Here is a 15,860-nt window from a genome sequence, read left to right as displayed (position 1 = left end):
TTTCACAGTTGAAATCCATTAAGTTTAATGAAGAGGAGGATGCGATGATGGAGAGCATGTCACGCGCGATTCTTTGGAGAGAGATTCCTTGAAAGTGAAAGTCCCTTTATATTAACAGATCTTAAGGCAGTGGGCAAGTTGGATACAAACTTAATTAACCTGCGAGTGCCTGAACATAAAGATTCAAAGGTCTCATACTTTGAAATGCAGGTTCTTACTTTCAATGTTGGTGTCTGCAAGAAAATGTTTACATGCTTTAAGGTTCAAAATCCATTATTTTCTGTCGACTGTTCAGAGAGAGGGTGATTAAAGGTGTTGTAGCAATTGACACTCTGTTTTTGTGGCTGTCTGTTCAAGGACCCCAGTCTGCTCTGATTGGTCAGCCCTCACAGGCACGAGCAGAAACTGCCCACCGTGTTCCAGGATCAGCTTTTCTGGTGTTTTTGCAACCACAAGCAACCATCTTTTTGTTTTCAAGCTTGAAGCTACAAGCTGGTGGTTTCGTCCCGCGGCTACAACACATAATGCGCGGCTCTCCTCTCACCTCATACTTCCTCGGAGTCAGTCTAAATTACCATATGTCAGTGATTACATTGTCACTGGTTAGTTTTGGATGTGGACAGCCGCTGTCTGACAGCTCTCCCATCATTCAACTACTCTGAGTTTATGTATCGTCTCTCTGCGAGTCTCTGTAGGCTGATGGAGCTTTGGTTGACTGAGCCCATCACAGAAACTGCTGAGCATGTGATAGAGGGACAGCGTGATAGAAGGAGTGAGGGATGGACGGAGAGAGCAGGGTGAATGAGTGACGCCAGGCCTGCCCTTATCCAGGCAGCTGTTGGCATGGAGACTGTAATTGCCACTGGAGTGGGTAAAAACTAATACTGTACTCTCTACTACCCCTGCCCACATCCCATTCTCTCTATCACCATCTCTCTCTCTCTGTCAGGCACACACACACACACACACACACTTAGCTGAGTCATTTTCTCTCAGCAGGCTGTCGAGGCATGAGGTAGAAAAATAATAAGTACCTTGATGGAACAGAAAGACTTCACTCGTGCACTGCACTACAGTAAAAGTAAGTCATGTGTCTCCAGTGAGAATGGTGGCCACAGAACAACATCTATCCTCACAACATGCTCTTTCTCATATGATGAAGTTGTAAATCTTGTCTTAGGTCGGACCGGTTCAGCTCAGTTAGTCTTAACTGACCCCATATGTCACTGACTACATGCTTTATACCTACAAGGTCAGTTACCTAACTGGTCACTTATGCCAACAGCACATTTATCATATTTGAAGCATGTCCTGAAATATGAGCTAAATACTTCAGTCCAAATTCCTCAGGAGAACATATATACACCCCATTAAATTTTAAAATAAAATGATATTACCTATCCCATGGCTGCTGTGAGTACTTTCATCCTCGGAGGGTTCAGCCGGCAGCACTGTGACCTTGGTGCCGGTCTGCTTGATGAACTGCTGCAGGTTAACCTGCCTCAGCTCTTTGGTCAGCTGCTCCAGCTCGTGCTGCATGTCCTTCAATGAAACAGCATGAGAGCGTGATGCTCCGTGGGGACAAGAAAACATGACCAGCAGCTTGAAACTAACTTAACATCGACAGTAACACATTATATGAGGCTGTACTTGAGAATCTTGGTGTTGGGACATTCGCAAGGTTATTTTAAATCCCCAAGATATTTGTACATCTTTGTTATTATGCAACCGGTTCAAAACATCATGCTATTGTATTTATCATATTCATTTGGTTTAACCAATTAAAATCATCTCTTCAACGGCGATGTAAGTGAGACAAAGACAGACTGACATTTGTTCTGCTGACTAAAAATACACTGTCATGAGTCAAGGTCACATTTATAAATCCCTTTTCTCACGTTATTTGTCTGTATATTTGAAACACGCACAAGACAGCGCCTCATTTTACGTACAGCAAACTAATCAGACACCAATTCCTGAAAAAAAATTAGCTTTATTTGACCAAAAGTAGCATTTTGATAAGCTTATCTTCATCATATTCTGTCAAACTCACTGATACAAAAGAACAATTAAGCATGAAAAACGTGATTTAGCATCACGATGAACAGTTTCAAAAAGGCTATAAACTGACGCAACATTACCAGAGATATTGTCTTTTATGATTCCATAAATTTCACTTCCTTGTCAAAACGTGGTGCCTTCATTAACCACAGCTCATGTAGTCATTCATGTGTGTTATGATAGCAGCTGCTAGTGGAGAAATACATACAAAGTGGGCTACAGAAGTCTGGTAAGCTCACTTTTCACTCATTTTTACAAACATTTCTTTCAAACTTGTGTCCTTCAGCCAACGCACATCAACGCACAATTTATCATCTTTCACACAGCTCCCTCTGGAGCCCCGAAAGGTTTTATACAACCTTTTTAACATATGCAGCAGAACTGTAAACAGACCTCACTGTAAAAAAAAAAAAAAAAAAACCCTCATCAAACTGGCAGGGAGTCGGCGTCATGCTGTGTGATGATTCAGGCGAACAGATGCTTTAATGCATTTTTACTGATGGATAGTCTCCTCAGTGGCTATGAGAAATAAGTAATGTAAGCATGAAGGATTTCTTACCTGCAGTTTCTTGCTGCTCTGTCCAAGAGACCTGTCCACGGCTCTGCAGCTGCTCTCCAGCTGGACCGCCTGTCTCTCCTGGGCCTTCAGTTCCGCTTTGACCCTGAGGACCTGAGCCCGAGCCTCGGCCTCGCTCACCCACTGGGTCTCCTGCCGCTCCCTCTGTAGACGCTCCTCCTCCAGGCCTGCCTCCACACTCTGATGGGACAGAGACAAACAGATATAGAGAAACAAAAAGACCACCGACTACACACAACACTAGAAACACAGCTTAACAATCATGATGAAAAAGAAGTGAAAAAGATATTGTTATTCTATGGTTGCTTTGCATTTTCCCAAAACTATTTTTTTATTCAATATCCCAAAAATCTCCCAAACATAGCACACCTGTACCATTGCCAGCTTTTCTTCGATGTCCAGTTCGCAGCCCTGCAGGCGTCCTCGTAGCTCCTGCAGTCGTTCCTCCAGCTGTCTCTCACTCTCCATCTCAATCTGCAGCTCAGTGGCCCAAAACTCCTCCTCCTCCATCTCCACCTCATTCTTCCTCAGATGTTTCTCCAGCCTCAGGATCTCTTCTATCAACCCTCCTCCTCCACCTGGGTCCCCAATGCACCCTCCACCTCGCCCCACTCGCCCTTCAGCCCAGGCCTGGAGCTCAGCCTCATAGGCCTCCAGCTTTGTCTCCAGCACATTGAGAGTCTCTCTCTGCAGGCCGACTAATCTGACCAGATCTTCCATGCGACAAGCCCACAGGCCAGGTGATGCACTCCCGATGGCCGGTCCTGCATGGTGGTGATTTCCACCGTTTCCCAGGAGAAGTCTTCGTTTAGCCTCAGCCTCTCCGATTCTGCCTCCGCTCAGTATCTCCCTAAGGCCTCTGGGCGCACCTGTGAATGTGAGAGACTTGCGGCGTGGTTCGCGGCGGCGGAGGGAGCGATCGTTGGGGTGACGAAGCTTAGCAAGGGGAGGGAGGCTCTGCCGGTGCAGCCCTCGCTCAGGCCCCCTGAGAGGAGGTCCCTCTGAGGGAGGTCGTTCAGTCAGGGAGGGGCCGGTGCGATGTAGGATCAGCTGGACATCACCAGCGTACTGACCCCAGGTGTTCAGAGACACCACAGGGCTCTCGTGCGGGGCGAGGTGACGCTCGGTGTCCCGCCATTTTTCTACCAGAGTGTATCTCCCAGTGCGACCTGTAAACAACACAACAGAACAAACCACTTTTTAAAAAATGTCTTTTAACAGAGTCTAATGCTGGCAGATGGTTTCACCAAACTGCAAGGATACTGACTGAAACTTATTTTGCCTTTTTTCCTTCATTGTTTTTATATTCTTGTGTATCTAGAAAGTTTACTAAGAAGTTTTTAAAGTTAAAAACGTCAAAGTCTGCGCTGAAAGAAGCTCCTCTATCCAAGTCCAGCCTTTAATTTAGTGACTTCTTGACATCACACTGTGTCACCATGACTCTCCCCCTCTAATATGTCAACAGCATGAAACAGGAATTACGACCCTGGGTTCATCAAATGTTCAGATGCCTGTTGGGGTCGTGCTTTTCGGCCAAGCATGTTGTCGCGTGTTTTTGGCACACAACCATGTACTCTTATAAGTGAAATGTTTCAACAATACAGTAAAAACCAAGGCTGGAAAACAAAACAATGAGCTAAAACACACTAAAGGCTGCAGAGATCTGCAATGCTGAATATTTGTAACTGGTATCAGAACTATGAACAACCCTTTAATTTTACATTTGATTCAATGTTTGTAAGAAATACATTCATTAACGCTTTTAAAGGAGACACAACACTTGCAGTAGTAACATAAACACTCACAAAATGCCAAAGTACTAAATCGATAATGATGTCTGATCACTTGACGTGGTGCGTGTATTTCTAAGAGGGAAAAAGGCAGAGGAGGGGGCTCAGAAGTGCCGCTTTCTCAGTTTGGCAGGAGACTGAGGGATGAGTCAGACTTTCCCTCCTCCTTCCCTGCGCTTTGTGGGAAGTGATGTCAATACAGCCTGTTCAAGTGCCCCCGTTCCTGAAGTAGAGCCATATGGGAAGGGAGGGGGTGCTCAGATCTAAGACAGTACCAATGAAAGCCTTCGACTATGACCCACTCTATCGCAGCAGGAGCTTAACATGTAGGCAGGACACTTCTTTACCTCATGAGGATTTTTTTTAAGGACACAAAAGGTAATTTGAAGAGCGTTTTAGTCAAATTAGCTGTTGGTTGATGAATGCTTAGCAACAGAATTGATGAAAAAGGCTTCTATTGTTTTCTACTTTCAAAATGTTACTAGAAGGCAGTAAAAGTGAACTTCTAAGAGCTTATGATGCATTAAATGGGAGAGACATTTTTACATTAACAGTCTGTCCTCATGGACAAAAGACTTGAAGTTGGAGGTGAAGCTAACATGGAGGTATTATACATTAATAATTACAATCCAATCGACTTGAAGTCAAAATCAACGTTTTAACCACATGCATGGCTTAAATTTCACCAGAGCTCCACTGCAGAAGCAGTTAAACAAGTGTGGGAAGTAAAATGACAAAGATGGCTTCAGATTTTTTTTTTCTTTCCACAACGATCAACTATCAACAAATATAGGTTTTCTGGAATCTGATTAAAGTTACACAAGTTGCTTGTAATTTATTGATACTGGCTGCTTTGGTTGTAAAACATCTGTAGTGTACTTGCCAAATCCCAATAAAGCATTTAACACTGTATATGAGGCACTTCTGATACTGGTATCAGTATTGGAACAACCCTTTGCGAAACCAACACACCAGAATGTGTGTCTCACATCAGTGACAATCCTCAAGTTCACATGTACACCAAAATGTTTTCCAACATGATATGTTACAGATTGATGACAGCCAGCCTTTGATGTTTTTAAATATCCTTCCTAGATCTACTAAAAATTGCTCATTAATTCACATAAGTGAGTAAGATTGTGTTACATTACATTGAATCACCTGGTTACAGGTACTTGCTGCATGATGAAGTCAACATTACAACTCTGTAGAAAGTTCTAACAGCACTGTTTGTTTGTGTCTCGGTATGCTTGAGTGTGTGTGTGTGTGTGTGTGTGTGTGTGTGTGTGTGTGTGTAAATTACCCACCTATGGCCTGAGCCAGAGCAATCACCACTTCCTGGCAGGTGGTTGCCTCGGTGACCCCGCACACGACCCTCTGGACTCCGTCCACCCAGACCTTGAGCTCCATGTTGGGTCAGAAGCGAGGGGGCCGGTTGCGGCATGTTGGCCCCGACATTATTGAAGGCTCCAGTGGTGCAGGGCAGCCGAAGCCCCTTCCGGCTACTTCACTGGGGAGGAAGCGCGACGGGAAACAGGAAGCAGTTAGTCAGGATGTGCTCAAGGCTGCACACATAATGCTCAGTCGCCTTAAAGGATTAAGACACACAGAGATGTGAACAGTTGTGGTAACACCTTCTAATCCCACTAGTCAAATAAAGTAGAAAATAAAAGGCAGATTCAGGCTATTTCATCAGTAAAAGGACAGTCCAGTCGAGAATGGACTCCACAGCCCGGCATGCCAGGACCAGCTGGCCATAACGCTGTTGTTTTGTTCTTCTCTATGAATAGGTACATGTCTGTTGGGGGTGCAGGAAGAGTCTGCCAGCAGACATTCCCAAGTCCAGTTCCTGCTTTTGTACCACAAATTACATGCGAACACAATGACTGACTCAGCGACACAGAGAGAACTGAAACAGAGAGCGAAACAGAGGAGGTGTGAAAGCGTGATTAAGAAATGAAAAAAAAAAAGAGAGAGCCGGAAGAATCACAACACATGGGAGTAGAGTGGGGGTTGTTTTTGATGTCGCAGTTATTTTCACTGTTGTGTAACACACGTAGCACGGCAGAGCTGCAACGATTACTCAATCCAGTGATTGGCCACTCAAACTAAAATTAAAACCACTGTGATAATCAATGGTTTCAGTAATTTGCAAATAAAACTCTCAAACATTCGGTGGCTCCAGCTTCTTAAATGAAAGGATTTGCTGCTTTTATTTGTCATTAACAAAAAGCAAATTACGTTTTTTTTTTGGTTGGACACAAGTTTGACAGAGTATCAGGTCTTTTTTTTTTTGGGTTCTGAGAAATTGTGAGAAATGTTCTGAGCCAATAGAACAGTCAGTGTTATAATAAAGTACGAATACAAGAAAGAAAAATACTATTGATGGACTGTCTTCAAAAAGTATAAGTATATTCATTTCTGTCAAACTCAGCTTTGTTAACTAGTTACTCACATGACCAGATTCACAAATCATACATTAAACATGTGAATAACAACTATGGTCATTACACAGTATATGAAACAGCGATCCAGGTGGAAGGATCCATCAAAGCCTTCTTCAAGGACAGTGTACTGGGAGGGAATGAATGGCATGTCCCCAGATCTGTATCACTCTCCGTGGATCTAACCTTCACTGCACCTACACTACTGAGTCAAAAGGTCCTTTTGTTCGCCAACCCCCCGCCAATTACACCTCCCCCAGCCTGCGTATTCCCCAACCACATTCACAAAGTCACACACACACACACACACACACACACACACATACACACACTCCAGCCTGTCCTACCCTGCACCAATTGCTTTTCTAAATATGGTAAAGACATTAGGGAGTACTTCAAAATAACTTTCTGAAGAGTTCGACTAGCAGATGGGGCAGCAACTAAAGATTATTTTAATGAAATGTTTCTTTTCAGTTCATTAATTGTTTACTTCATGAAAGATACCCATCACAACTTCCCAAAGACCACGATGACAGCTGCAAATTGCTTGTTTTTTTTCCTGACTTATGGTCGAAAACTAAAAAAGGCATCACGTGAAGCAATGAGGAGCTGCAAATCCTCACATCCGAGACAGTGATACAATGGCGAATGCTTGGCATTGTTGCTTGATGAATGACTTAAAGGATTAATAGAATATTAAAATTGTTTTTTGCTTGACTGATTAATTGACTGATCATGTTAGCCCCACAAACAAACAAAACAAAGCCTCAGGCAGCTCTCAGATTTAGGGATTCAGGTGTGCATAAGGTGCATAAACGCACAGTCGGTGTCTCATTATGTACTAATCCAACACAGTCTGTACATTTGTATGTACACGAGTGGCATCTTTCTCTGCAGCCTGGCTCCTGATCACTCTATTCTTGGTGTTCACAGCTGGTTGGAAAGTGCTTTTGTCCTTCATTTCAGACTGCCCTTAAATGGCATTAAATGGCTGAAAGGATGGAGAACAGGAAAATAGTCTCACACAACCACACTGAGGAGTAAGATTTTTTTCTGCAGTTACCCAAAACACTGTCACCATTTTGTTTAACCCTCTTTTCCAGGAGGACGTGGGGGACGTAGGGACTGAGTGGGTCTTGATGCAAAGCAGGCATGGTGGATCAGCGGGAGGAGGAGAGCGTTTGGACACACTGAAAGGGGGGGGAAGGAGAAAGTGCCGAAAGAAAATACAACCTGCAGCAACACTGTGTCAGAGGGATTTACAAGAACCCCCTGCATGAAATTATGTACGCTGCATGTGTTTTGATTAAAAAATGCGCAGAAACACACAAAAGAGACAGAACATTTCAAAACAGACGGGCTGCTTTGATGCCTCTCCCTTGCAGAAGCCCAACAAGACCCAGCGGGGCATTTATAAATGTCACTTGCTCCGGTCTCGTAACATTTATATTCATTAACATTAACCCAGAAAACCCAACTGATGATACGCGCACAGTGGTACGGGGCAGAGTGCCATCCTGAGCTCTGCAGGCTCCGTTCCTCTGGCCTGTCAAAGCCACAGCCTGGGGAGATGCCCGCTCCCTGATTTGTGCTGCTCGTCTGCTGCCAGAGCGGCATTTCATGAGACAGAGGAGGGCTTAAATTCCCCTGAATTCTATCTAAGCTCCGTTGAGAGATGATCAACGGCAGCAAACCATCAAACTCAATCATTATCGTCTCGTATTGGTTCACTGGTTGTTGACTCACGACGCGTTTCTTCTCGAGAGCAGGGAGGTGAACAGCCGGCTCCTGGTGACGATTCTCCTGGCCTACAGGAGCACACCGAGCTGGCAGGGAAAAGACTTCGAGTGGCTGCTGGTGTAAACAACCTACCATATGCTCCGGTGGGTGTTCCAACACCACCACCACCACTAGCACAATACTGTGACATACACCATGAAGGGATACTGTAGGAGTTTCAAACTGTAGGAGCTTAAGCATGGCACTGCTTCTTCTGAGGATTTACAGTCTGTCACGCATCACGTACTGGCCTGAGGATCGTGGAGTTTAGCTGTCTGCTGAACAAGGGGGTATTTGAAGAAAACAAAATGGGGCATTCATTACATTTAAACAAAACCAAGACTTAGGTCGACTCAGGAAAATGCCTGCAGGGCAGCAACTGAGCAAAATGATCTCACAGGAAACCATCAATGTTCCACAAGTACAACGTCCCTGAATAGACGCTATTACACACCAGCTCTTCCTCGCCATTGTTCACAAGGTGGAAAACAATGCCGCCAGTTCTGAAGGAATTTGCTGGATATTCAAGTGGCTGATTAGAGCTGGGAACTAATTTGTAATAGTTCCTCACATTCGAAACTCCCCCACACTGCTGTTCAATTAAAGACAATGGGATGCTTCTTACAGACCGATGAGACAGAAGTCTGTTCAAGCGCTTAAACCTCGTTGCCTATTGCTAACCAAACTTTAATTCAAATTGTGCTCCCTGTAGAGCAACATGTAATTACTAGCAATTTATACTCGGCTGTAATTGGTAACAGATCTGTTGTGAAACAGATCTCTGTGAGCAGCCAAAGACAGACGCTGGTTTTATTGTGGAGGCGCTGGTGGCAGCTCAGTTGGAAATAACTGGAGAAATCTCTTTCCTCGCTTTCAGTTCCTCCAGATTGTCATCAAGTGCTGCAGCTGCAGCGTAATCCCTGGGCCTAAAACACATCGGGACGGCTACAGTCGAACCTTAATGAGAGACACACTGACAAGAGGGGAACCCTGTGGCTAAGAGTTGAGGGGTCTTGCAAGCAGGGAGGAGACAGAAGTAGGCGAGATAGTCATCAGCATGCCAGCCTCTACAAACGTAAACGAAGCAGAGCGGGGCAAAGACTGTTGCCAGAGACGAGGCCTTGATCCTGAAGGGGTGGCGTCTGATAACGTCCAGGATATGCATTCCTGGGCTGTGAGAATGCAACGGGCCATGACTAAGAGACAAGAAAGCTATGAGTCCCTCAGCTCTGTGATCTTGACGGCTTTGCAACAAAAAAAAAAAATGACACTTGCAACACACTGCATAAAGTCTAAAAGAGTGTTATCAAATAAAAAACAAAAAGATGAAGCAACAGTTTTCTATTTTTTTTGGGGGGGGGGGGGTGCATGATGTCCTCTCAGATAATTAAGTGTCTCACCTAACACAGCTGTTACAGCAGAGCGACTAAAGGTGACACTGCACCAGCGCTTAACTGGAGAAAGACAGTCGCCAACTACAGACGATAACCCCCAAAATATACACAAAAAAAGGCACAAGCATCGTCTGGCATTTCCTCACAATTTTCCAGTCAAAGTGTTCAAGTCTCGCTCTGGTCTTTAAATTGGGGGTGTTTGGGATTAAACCCAAGTCCAGTCACGCCACAGACTGCAGCCTGAGAGCTCTGCAGTGGCCCCTGGCCCGGAGCAAACCGCCCTCTTTCTCTTTCTCTCTCTCTGCCTGGCTGATATTAAACTATTAGGCGCTGGAGCTGCCCCCCCCCCCCCCCATTTGGGAGGTCAGCGCTGGCAGGATCTCGAACATCTGGACGGCACGTTCAGCCAGCAATAAATGCCGCCTTTGTTCCCTTGCCATGTTCGCTGCTCACTAGCCAGCTTTGAAGAGCCAGCGGGGCAGGCGGCAGGCTCCTGCACTGGGGCAGCAGCACAGCGGGGCAACACAGGGCCTCTGGCCAAGGTTTACATGTTACAGCGGTTTGTGGAACTTCTCCTCTGGTGCTGCATCACACGCTCTCGCATGTAAGCATTTATAGAAGTGAAATGGGTTTTACAGCGGCAGCTGAAATGGCAGCCACACGCAAAAGTTGTTTATTATATTTTTTCCTCCCGTCTGAACTGGAGGTATAGTTCCTCTGCAAGCCCAGTCTTCACGGTGCTATCAAACGCAGTCGAGAAGGTCCACTGATTTTTTTTCTATTTCTAGACTCGAGCAGTCCTCAAGGACCACAAAGCATAAAAAAACACAACCCCTTGGCTGAGTGCAACGACTCCACAGGTTGGTTCTGCTGCACCTGGTGTATGTTAGGAGCACTGAGGCTTTAGAGAGGAGTGAACTGTGAGCAGTTCTGTATCTGGGTGTTATGATTTTTGATGTGTAAAAGGTTTTAGAGACCACAGAAGTTGCTGAACCTGATTTGGGACAATGGTCCAAAAAGAAAAAAAAAAAAAAAGAAAGAAAAATCAACATTCTTGATGGTGAAAATTCTGCAAAACATAATAAATAACAGTCTGAATCACAGTATAACACTTTATAACTCATGTATAACTGCTCTGATTCACCAAACTAACACATGAGACATCACTAAAAAGCAGTATGAGCTTGACGTTTGGACACATTTGGTACGTTTCAGCTTCACCCTGTATTTTAGCGCTGGTGTCGAGTGGGACGAGGCTGGAGAGAAATGGCGATAACGGGCTTCTCTTAGTGGGCTCACAGAGTAGCAGAACTATTCTACTACACAAATGTTCCCGTTATCTCAGCCCCCCCTCCTCCTACAACTACAACAGGGCTCAGCTGCCATTATTAGCACCGTGTCATGGTCTTTTACCTTTTTCTTTTATGCCGCAGACGGGATTGGAGTCAGTGTTTCCTCTCGGGACTGAAGTTTGGGCTGGTAACACAGGTAAGAGGCGTGAATTCCGCAAAATGTGTCCTTCTTCTCCAGCATCGCCCAGTAAATCACTTCTCAACGAACTGCGACAAAGTAACGCTGCTGCTGCTGCTGCTGCTGGACACACAAAGACGCGGAGGGGAGAAAAAAGAGGCGCTCGCAGCCGCGTCCGGACACACAAACCAGGACGTTTGTGTCCAGAAGTTTGCGTCCGTCCTCTTGTGTGCGCAAGTCTTCTGCGGTCTCACCAGTGAGCTGCGGAAAAAGCCCCTCTCCCCCGTTTCAGTACTCCTGCTGGTAAATACATCGCATTGGAACTGGGACACCGCAAGGCATTGTGGACTGTTTAAAGCTGCAATACACTGTGAGGAGGAGGAGGAGGAGGAGGAAGAGGAGGAGGAGAGGGGCTCGAGCCAACTTTTATACATGGCAGGGCATCTCAGCAGGAGCACGAGACCATACTGACGCTGCCTCTGATGACATCACCAGGTAATGGAGAGTAAATAAGTGCATTTACTCAAGTACTGAACTCAAGTGTTTCTGCTCTCCGCTGTTTCCTTAATTCTGCTGAATAAAATTAATTATATGAAAAAAAAAGTGCTATTACCAAGGTGATCATTTTTCAAAATTATTCACATTTTCTATTCATTCGTTGTAAATATACCAATAAAGAATTGTCATGTCTGTAAAAAAAGTTGATTTTTTTTGTCTCATTCCTTACTCATCACCAGTGGAGTGTAACTAAGTAAATTTACTCAAGTAATGAACTAAGTGTTATTACCTAGGTGATACTTATCATACCAACAAAAAATGTCTTATCTGCAAAAAGTACAGTTTTTGAGAGTTTTCTTAAAAACAGCACCTTTGAACACATTTCATTATCATACACTGACTACAAAATAGAGGTAAATAAAGGCCAACTCTAAGGAAAAGTTATTTAGGATTTCTAAAGTGTGCTGTTTGAACTTTGTTAAACATAGTATGTGTCTGGTGTGTGGGATTTAAAATTACCTATTTGCAGAAATTGGACTACAATATTCATATTTATGATTTAATTAGTGTTTAACAACCTGAAACTAAGACCTGTTGTGTTTTCTTACCTTAGAATGAACACTTTATATCTACAGAGGGAGCTGGTCATCTTCAAAAAAGACCAAAGTGTTTCACTGGCGTGCTTTTACAGTAGACTAAAATGGACAAACCAAAGACGGACTCCAGAGAGGACATGTTTGGTGCAGGAGATGGTAACGGGTGGAGTGCTAACTACAGATAAATACTACACACAGGACCTTTAAAATGCTTGCTTAAAATGATCATTAAAGCAACATTATGTAACTTTTTAACATCAAAATAACAGCTTCTAAATCATGCTGATGGTTCAGTGTCTTGATATAGAGTGGATGGCGTTTCTGTCTCAGTCGCTCTGACCTCCTGTCACTTGTTTCCTCACTATGTAACTTCGGTGAGAAGGTCGGATCACAGCGTTACACAATTGTTCAAGCTACAAGTTTTCAACATTGTTGTGATGTAATCAGTAGTTTTATTTTGTAGTTAGCAACAATATTACATCTGAGAAATTGTTACAGACCAGGATTTGTATTAATTACACTGGTGATGGGTTCAAAAACTGTGGATGCCACCAAGCCAAATTTCTACATAATGTTGCAAAGAATTAAAATGTTTTGCTGCAGCCCAATTATGACATTTTTCAATAAATGTGTATGAAATAAACAAATGGCTTTCACAATTGTAGCTAGTGTAATTGTTAGTATTTTTTTTGGCTAATAAGTATCATGTTACAATATTAAACTATCCAGTGGTATATAAAGTAATTCAAATTATCCCTGCTTTATTGTGATAAACACATTAATGCATCTATAACTACAATACAATCAGATTTATTATTCTGAAATGGGCCATTCTGCATAGTGAGTACTTATTTTTTTTTGGATACTTCTAGTACATTTTGATGCTTCTCCTTTTGTACTTTTAATTTAGTGAAAAATGTGAATACTTTGCAGTATTTCTGCTTTGAGTACTTCTTCTGCCTTCAACATAAATCAATCTAAAACCCCTCAGTCGTGGCTACGTGTGATCCTGTTAAAATTCTTTCACATATGAAGCTTGCAAGACTATTTTCTGGATGTTATCAAAAATGCGTTTATCAAAAAGAAGAGTTTGCAGGACCTTTGCAAAAGATCATTTTTGCAGATGTAATGTCGGTAAAGAAAGTTGTGCTTGGATTAATTTAAAGCCACTACAGAAGAGCCTTCAAATTACTCTTCTATACTATGTAAATAGATATAGACTTACAATTTAAGTGCAAAATCTATGTTTATATGTGTTATTATAAATTACATGAATTGTAGAATTATGCTGGAGATAATGTAAGAATAATTATATTTTCATGTGTGAGTTATTTGTAATAGATGAACTTAAAGTTGCAGCAGAATCAACTGGAGCAGCTGATGGACTGTTGGCAGAGGGATCGTATATAACTGGAAGCTTACTGCCCTCTTGTGACAGAACAGGCTGTTGTAATGAAGCGTCAGCTGGAGCTGTCAGATCTCTAAATATGGTCTCAGTTAGGCCTGCGGTCGGTGTGAGGGCGGTGCAGTCAGCAGGTTTAAATGCCTTCAGTCAATGATCGAGTCTGGTTAAAGACTGCAGGTCAGAATTACAGCTTTATTATCACAACGTGCATCTCTGCTTAAGCTTGGAAGATTAATTTCTTTTTATAAAAACGCATTTTCATAACTTTTGTTTTAATCTTTGGCAAGTTGTTCTCTCGATAAAGCCCGGGTTTAATCATTCCACAGCAGATTTTGTAACAAGGAGTGTAAATAACGTTAATGATGGCCTTTTATTGTGCAGGAAGCCATTCTAGTGAGTCACTACACTTTAAAAGCAGCCGTGTTCTGGTGATTGGACACACCTGTGACTGTCCTGTTGTATAAGAAATGTCTATATAGTGTTGTTAATGCTGGAATTTTTAATGTGTAGCACAGCGGCTGTAAGTGAAAAATATGGCAATTTTAATACCATGTGGTTTTTGATAACGTCATACACATTCTGTTGTTCCGTAGAAGGTATTTGGTATTTAATCTATAGGTTTACTGCACTGAAGCTTCTCTTTATAGCATGTTCGTCATCACTGGGGAAACACGCTCTCAGGTGAGATCTACACTACCTTTACATTTGCTGACTCTAAGTTACAGTGAATTATGATGATGTATATCCATAGTGATATAAATATACTGATCATATTATTATTAATATTATATCTCAGGAACCCTACACATTGCATATGCACATTTATTATATATTACACACGTCATCTTTTTATTCAAAGTGTTATTTTATTCTTCCCAACAACTCTTTATTGTCTCTATTGTTTGAGACTTACTCTTGTGTTGCTGCTTATTTCTCTCTGTACTGCTGCAAATTTCTCCCGGGAGTTCAATAAAGGAACATCTTCTCTTAACTTATCTTATTAATCACCAGTGGAATGTTGTTCTTGATGTGAATTGAATCTTGTTTAAATGTGACCTTTTTACCGTCGGAGACTTTTCATTATAAATGTGAAATTAGTAACACTTAACACTACATATTCTTTCACAAACTTTTGCAAACTTTTTCCTGTAGGATAGTTTAGTCTATTAGAAGGCATCAGACACTGTCTTTATTTATGTTTTATTTTTGTTTGGCATGGACCTACAACTTAATGCAGTGGTGCAAATGCACAGTGTGTTACTCTTCGCTGCTCACAAAATTAGCTTCTAGTTGTAAAAATCCTGTCTCAGACATGCTGCAGTGACTAATCCCTGCCCATAATAAATTTATTATTGCCTAGGCTTCCTGAATCTTAAATGAGGAGGGCTTCACAGAAACAAAACTAAACAATTTTCAATTCAAATTCGCTTTCACTTCTATTCTTAATCACAAACATAGCTGTGCAGCTTGGAGAGCTGCCAGACAAGAAGTCAATAGTGACCTCTAGTGTGTCTGCTGCGTGAAGGTGAAAAAAACTATCATCTTTTTAGTATTTCATTCTTTTTAAACACCTTTTCCTTTTTTTCCTGCATTTTTTTCCCCTATTGGCTATTAAGCTTAAGTGAAAGTGTCCCTTTAATATTAACCTTATGGTTACTGTGTCTTACAAATTAGACATTCCTTCAAACATATCCTTATTATTAAATAATTATATAATCAAATGAGTAATCAAAACATAGATTTGTGTGTGTTTCCCACCCTCATTGTACATGTTAAGGGTGGATTTCGGTGTTGGGGGGGGTCTTTGTTTTGTGGAGAGCCTTGCATGCGCATATTATGCACATGA

At 42.6% G+C, this 15,860-nt stretch overlaps 1 protein-coding gene across 4 annotated transcripts in view; it reads right to left on the bottom strand.

The window, feature by feature from the left end:
- Nucleotides 1–15,860, bottom strand: part of LOC119023704 (ras association domain-containing protein 8) — a 40,659-nt gene that overhangs the window by 2,801 nt on the left and 21,998 nt on the right. For 2 of the 4 annotated variants that reach the window (XM_037105799.1, XM_037105800.1), the window contains exons 3-6: nt 5,736–5,938; nt 3,008–3,807; nt 2,621–2,818; nt 1,398–1,542 (exon numbers count right to left, since the gene is read on the bottom strand). In XM_037105799.1, the coding sequence (XP_036961694.1) occupies nt 1,398–1,542; nt 2,621–2,818; nt 3,008–3,807; nt 5,736–5,838 (1,246 nt within the window). In that variant the 5' untranslated portion in view covers nt 5,839–5,938. Of the gene's footprint in view, nt 1–1,397; nt 1,543–2,620; nt 2,819–3,007; nt 3,808–5,735; nt 5,939–11,458; nt 11,897–15,860 lie in introns of those variants that run through there. The other 2 variants (XM_037105798.1, XM_037105802.1) reach the window with 2 other exon arrangements.

The sequence above is a fragment of the Acanthopagrus latus genome, chromosome 8, assembly GCF_904848185.1.
Source record: "Acanthopagrus latus isolate v.2019 chromosome 8, fAcaLat1.1, whole genome shotgun sequence".
In the NCBI taxonomy this organism is placed as follows: domain Eukaryota; kingdom Metazoa; phylum Chordata; class Actinopteri; order Spariformes; family Sparidae; genus Acanthopagrus; species Acanthopagrus latus.
This window is presented reverse-complemented; position numbering and strand designations above follow the sequence as displayed.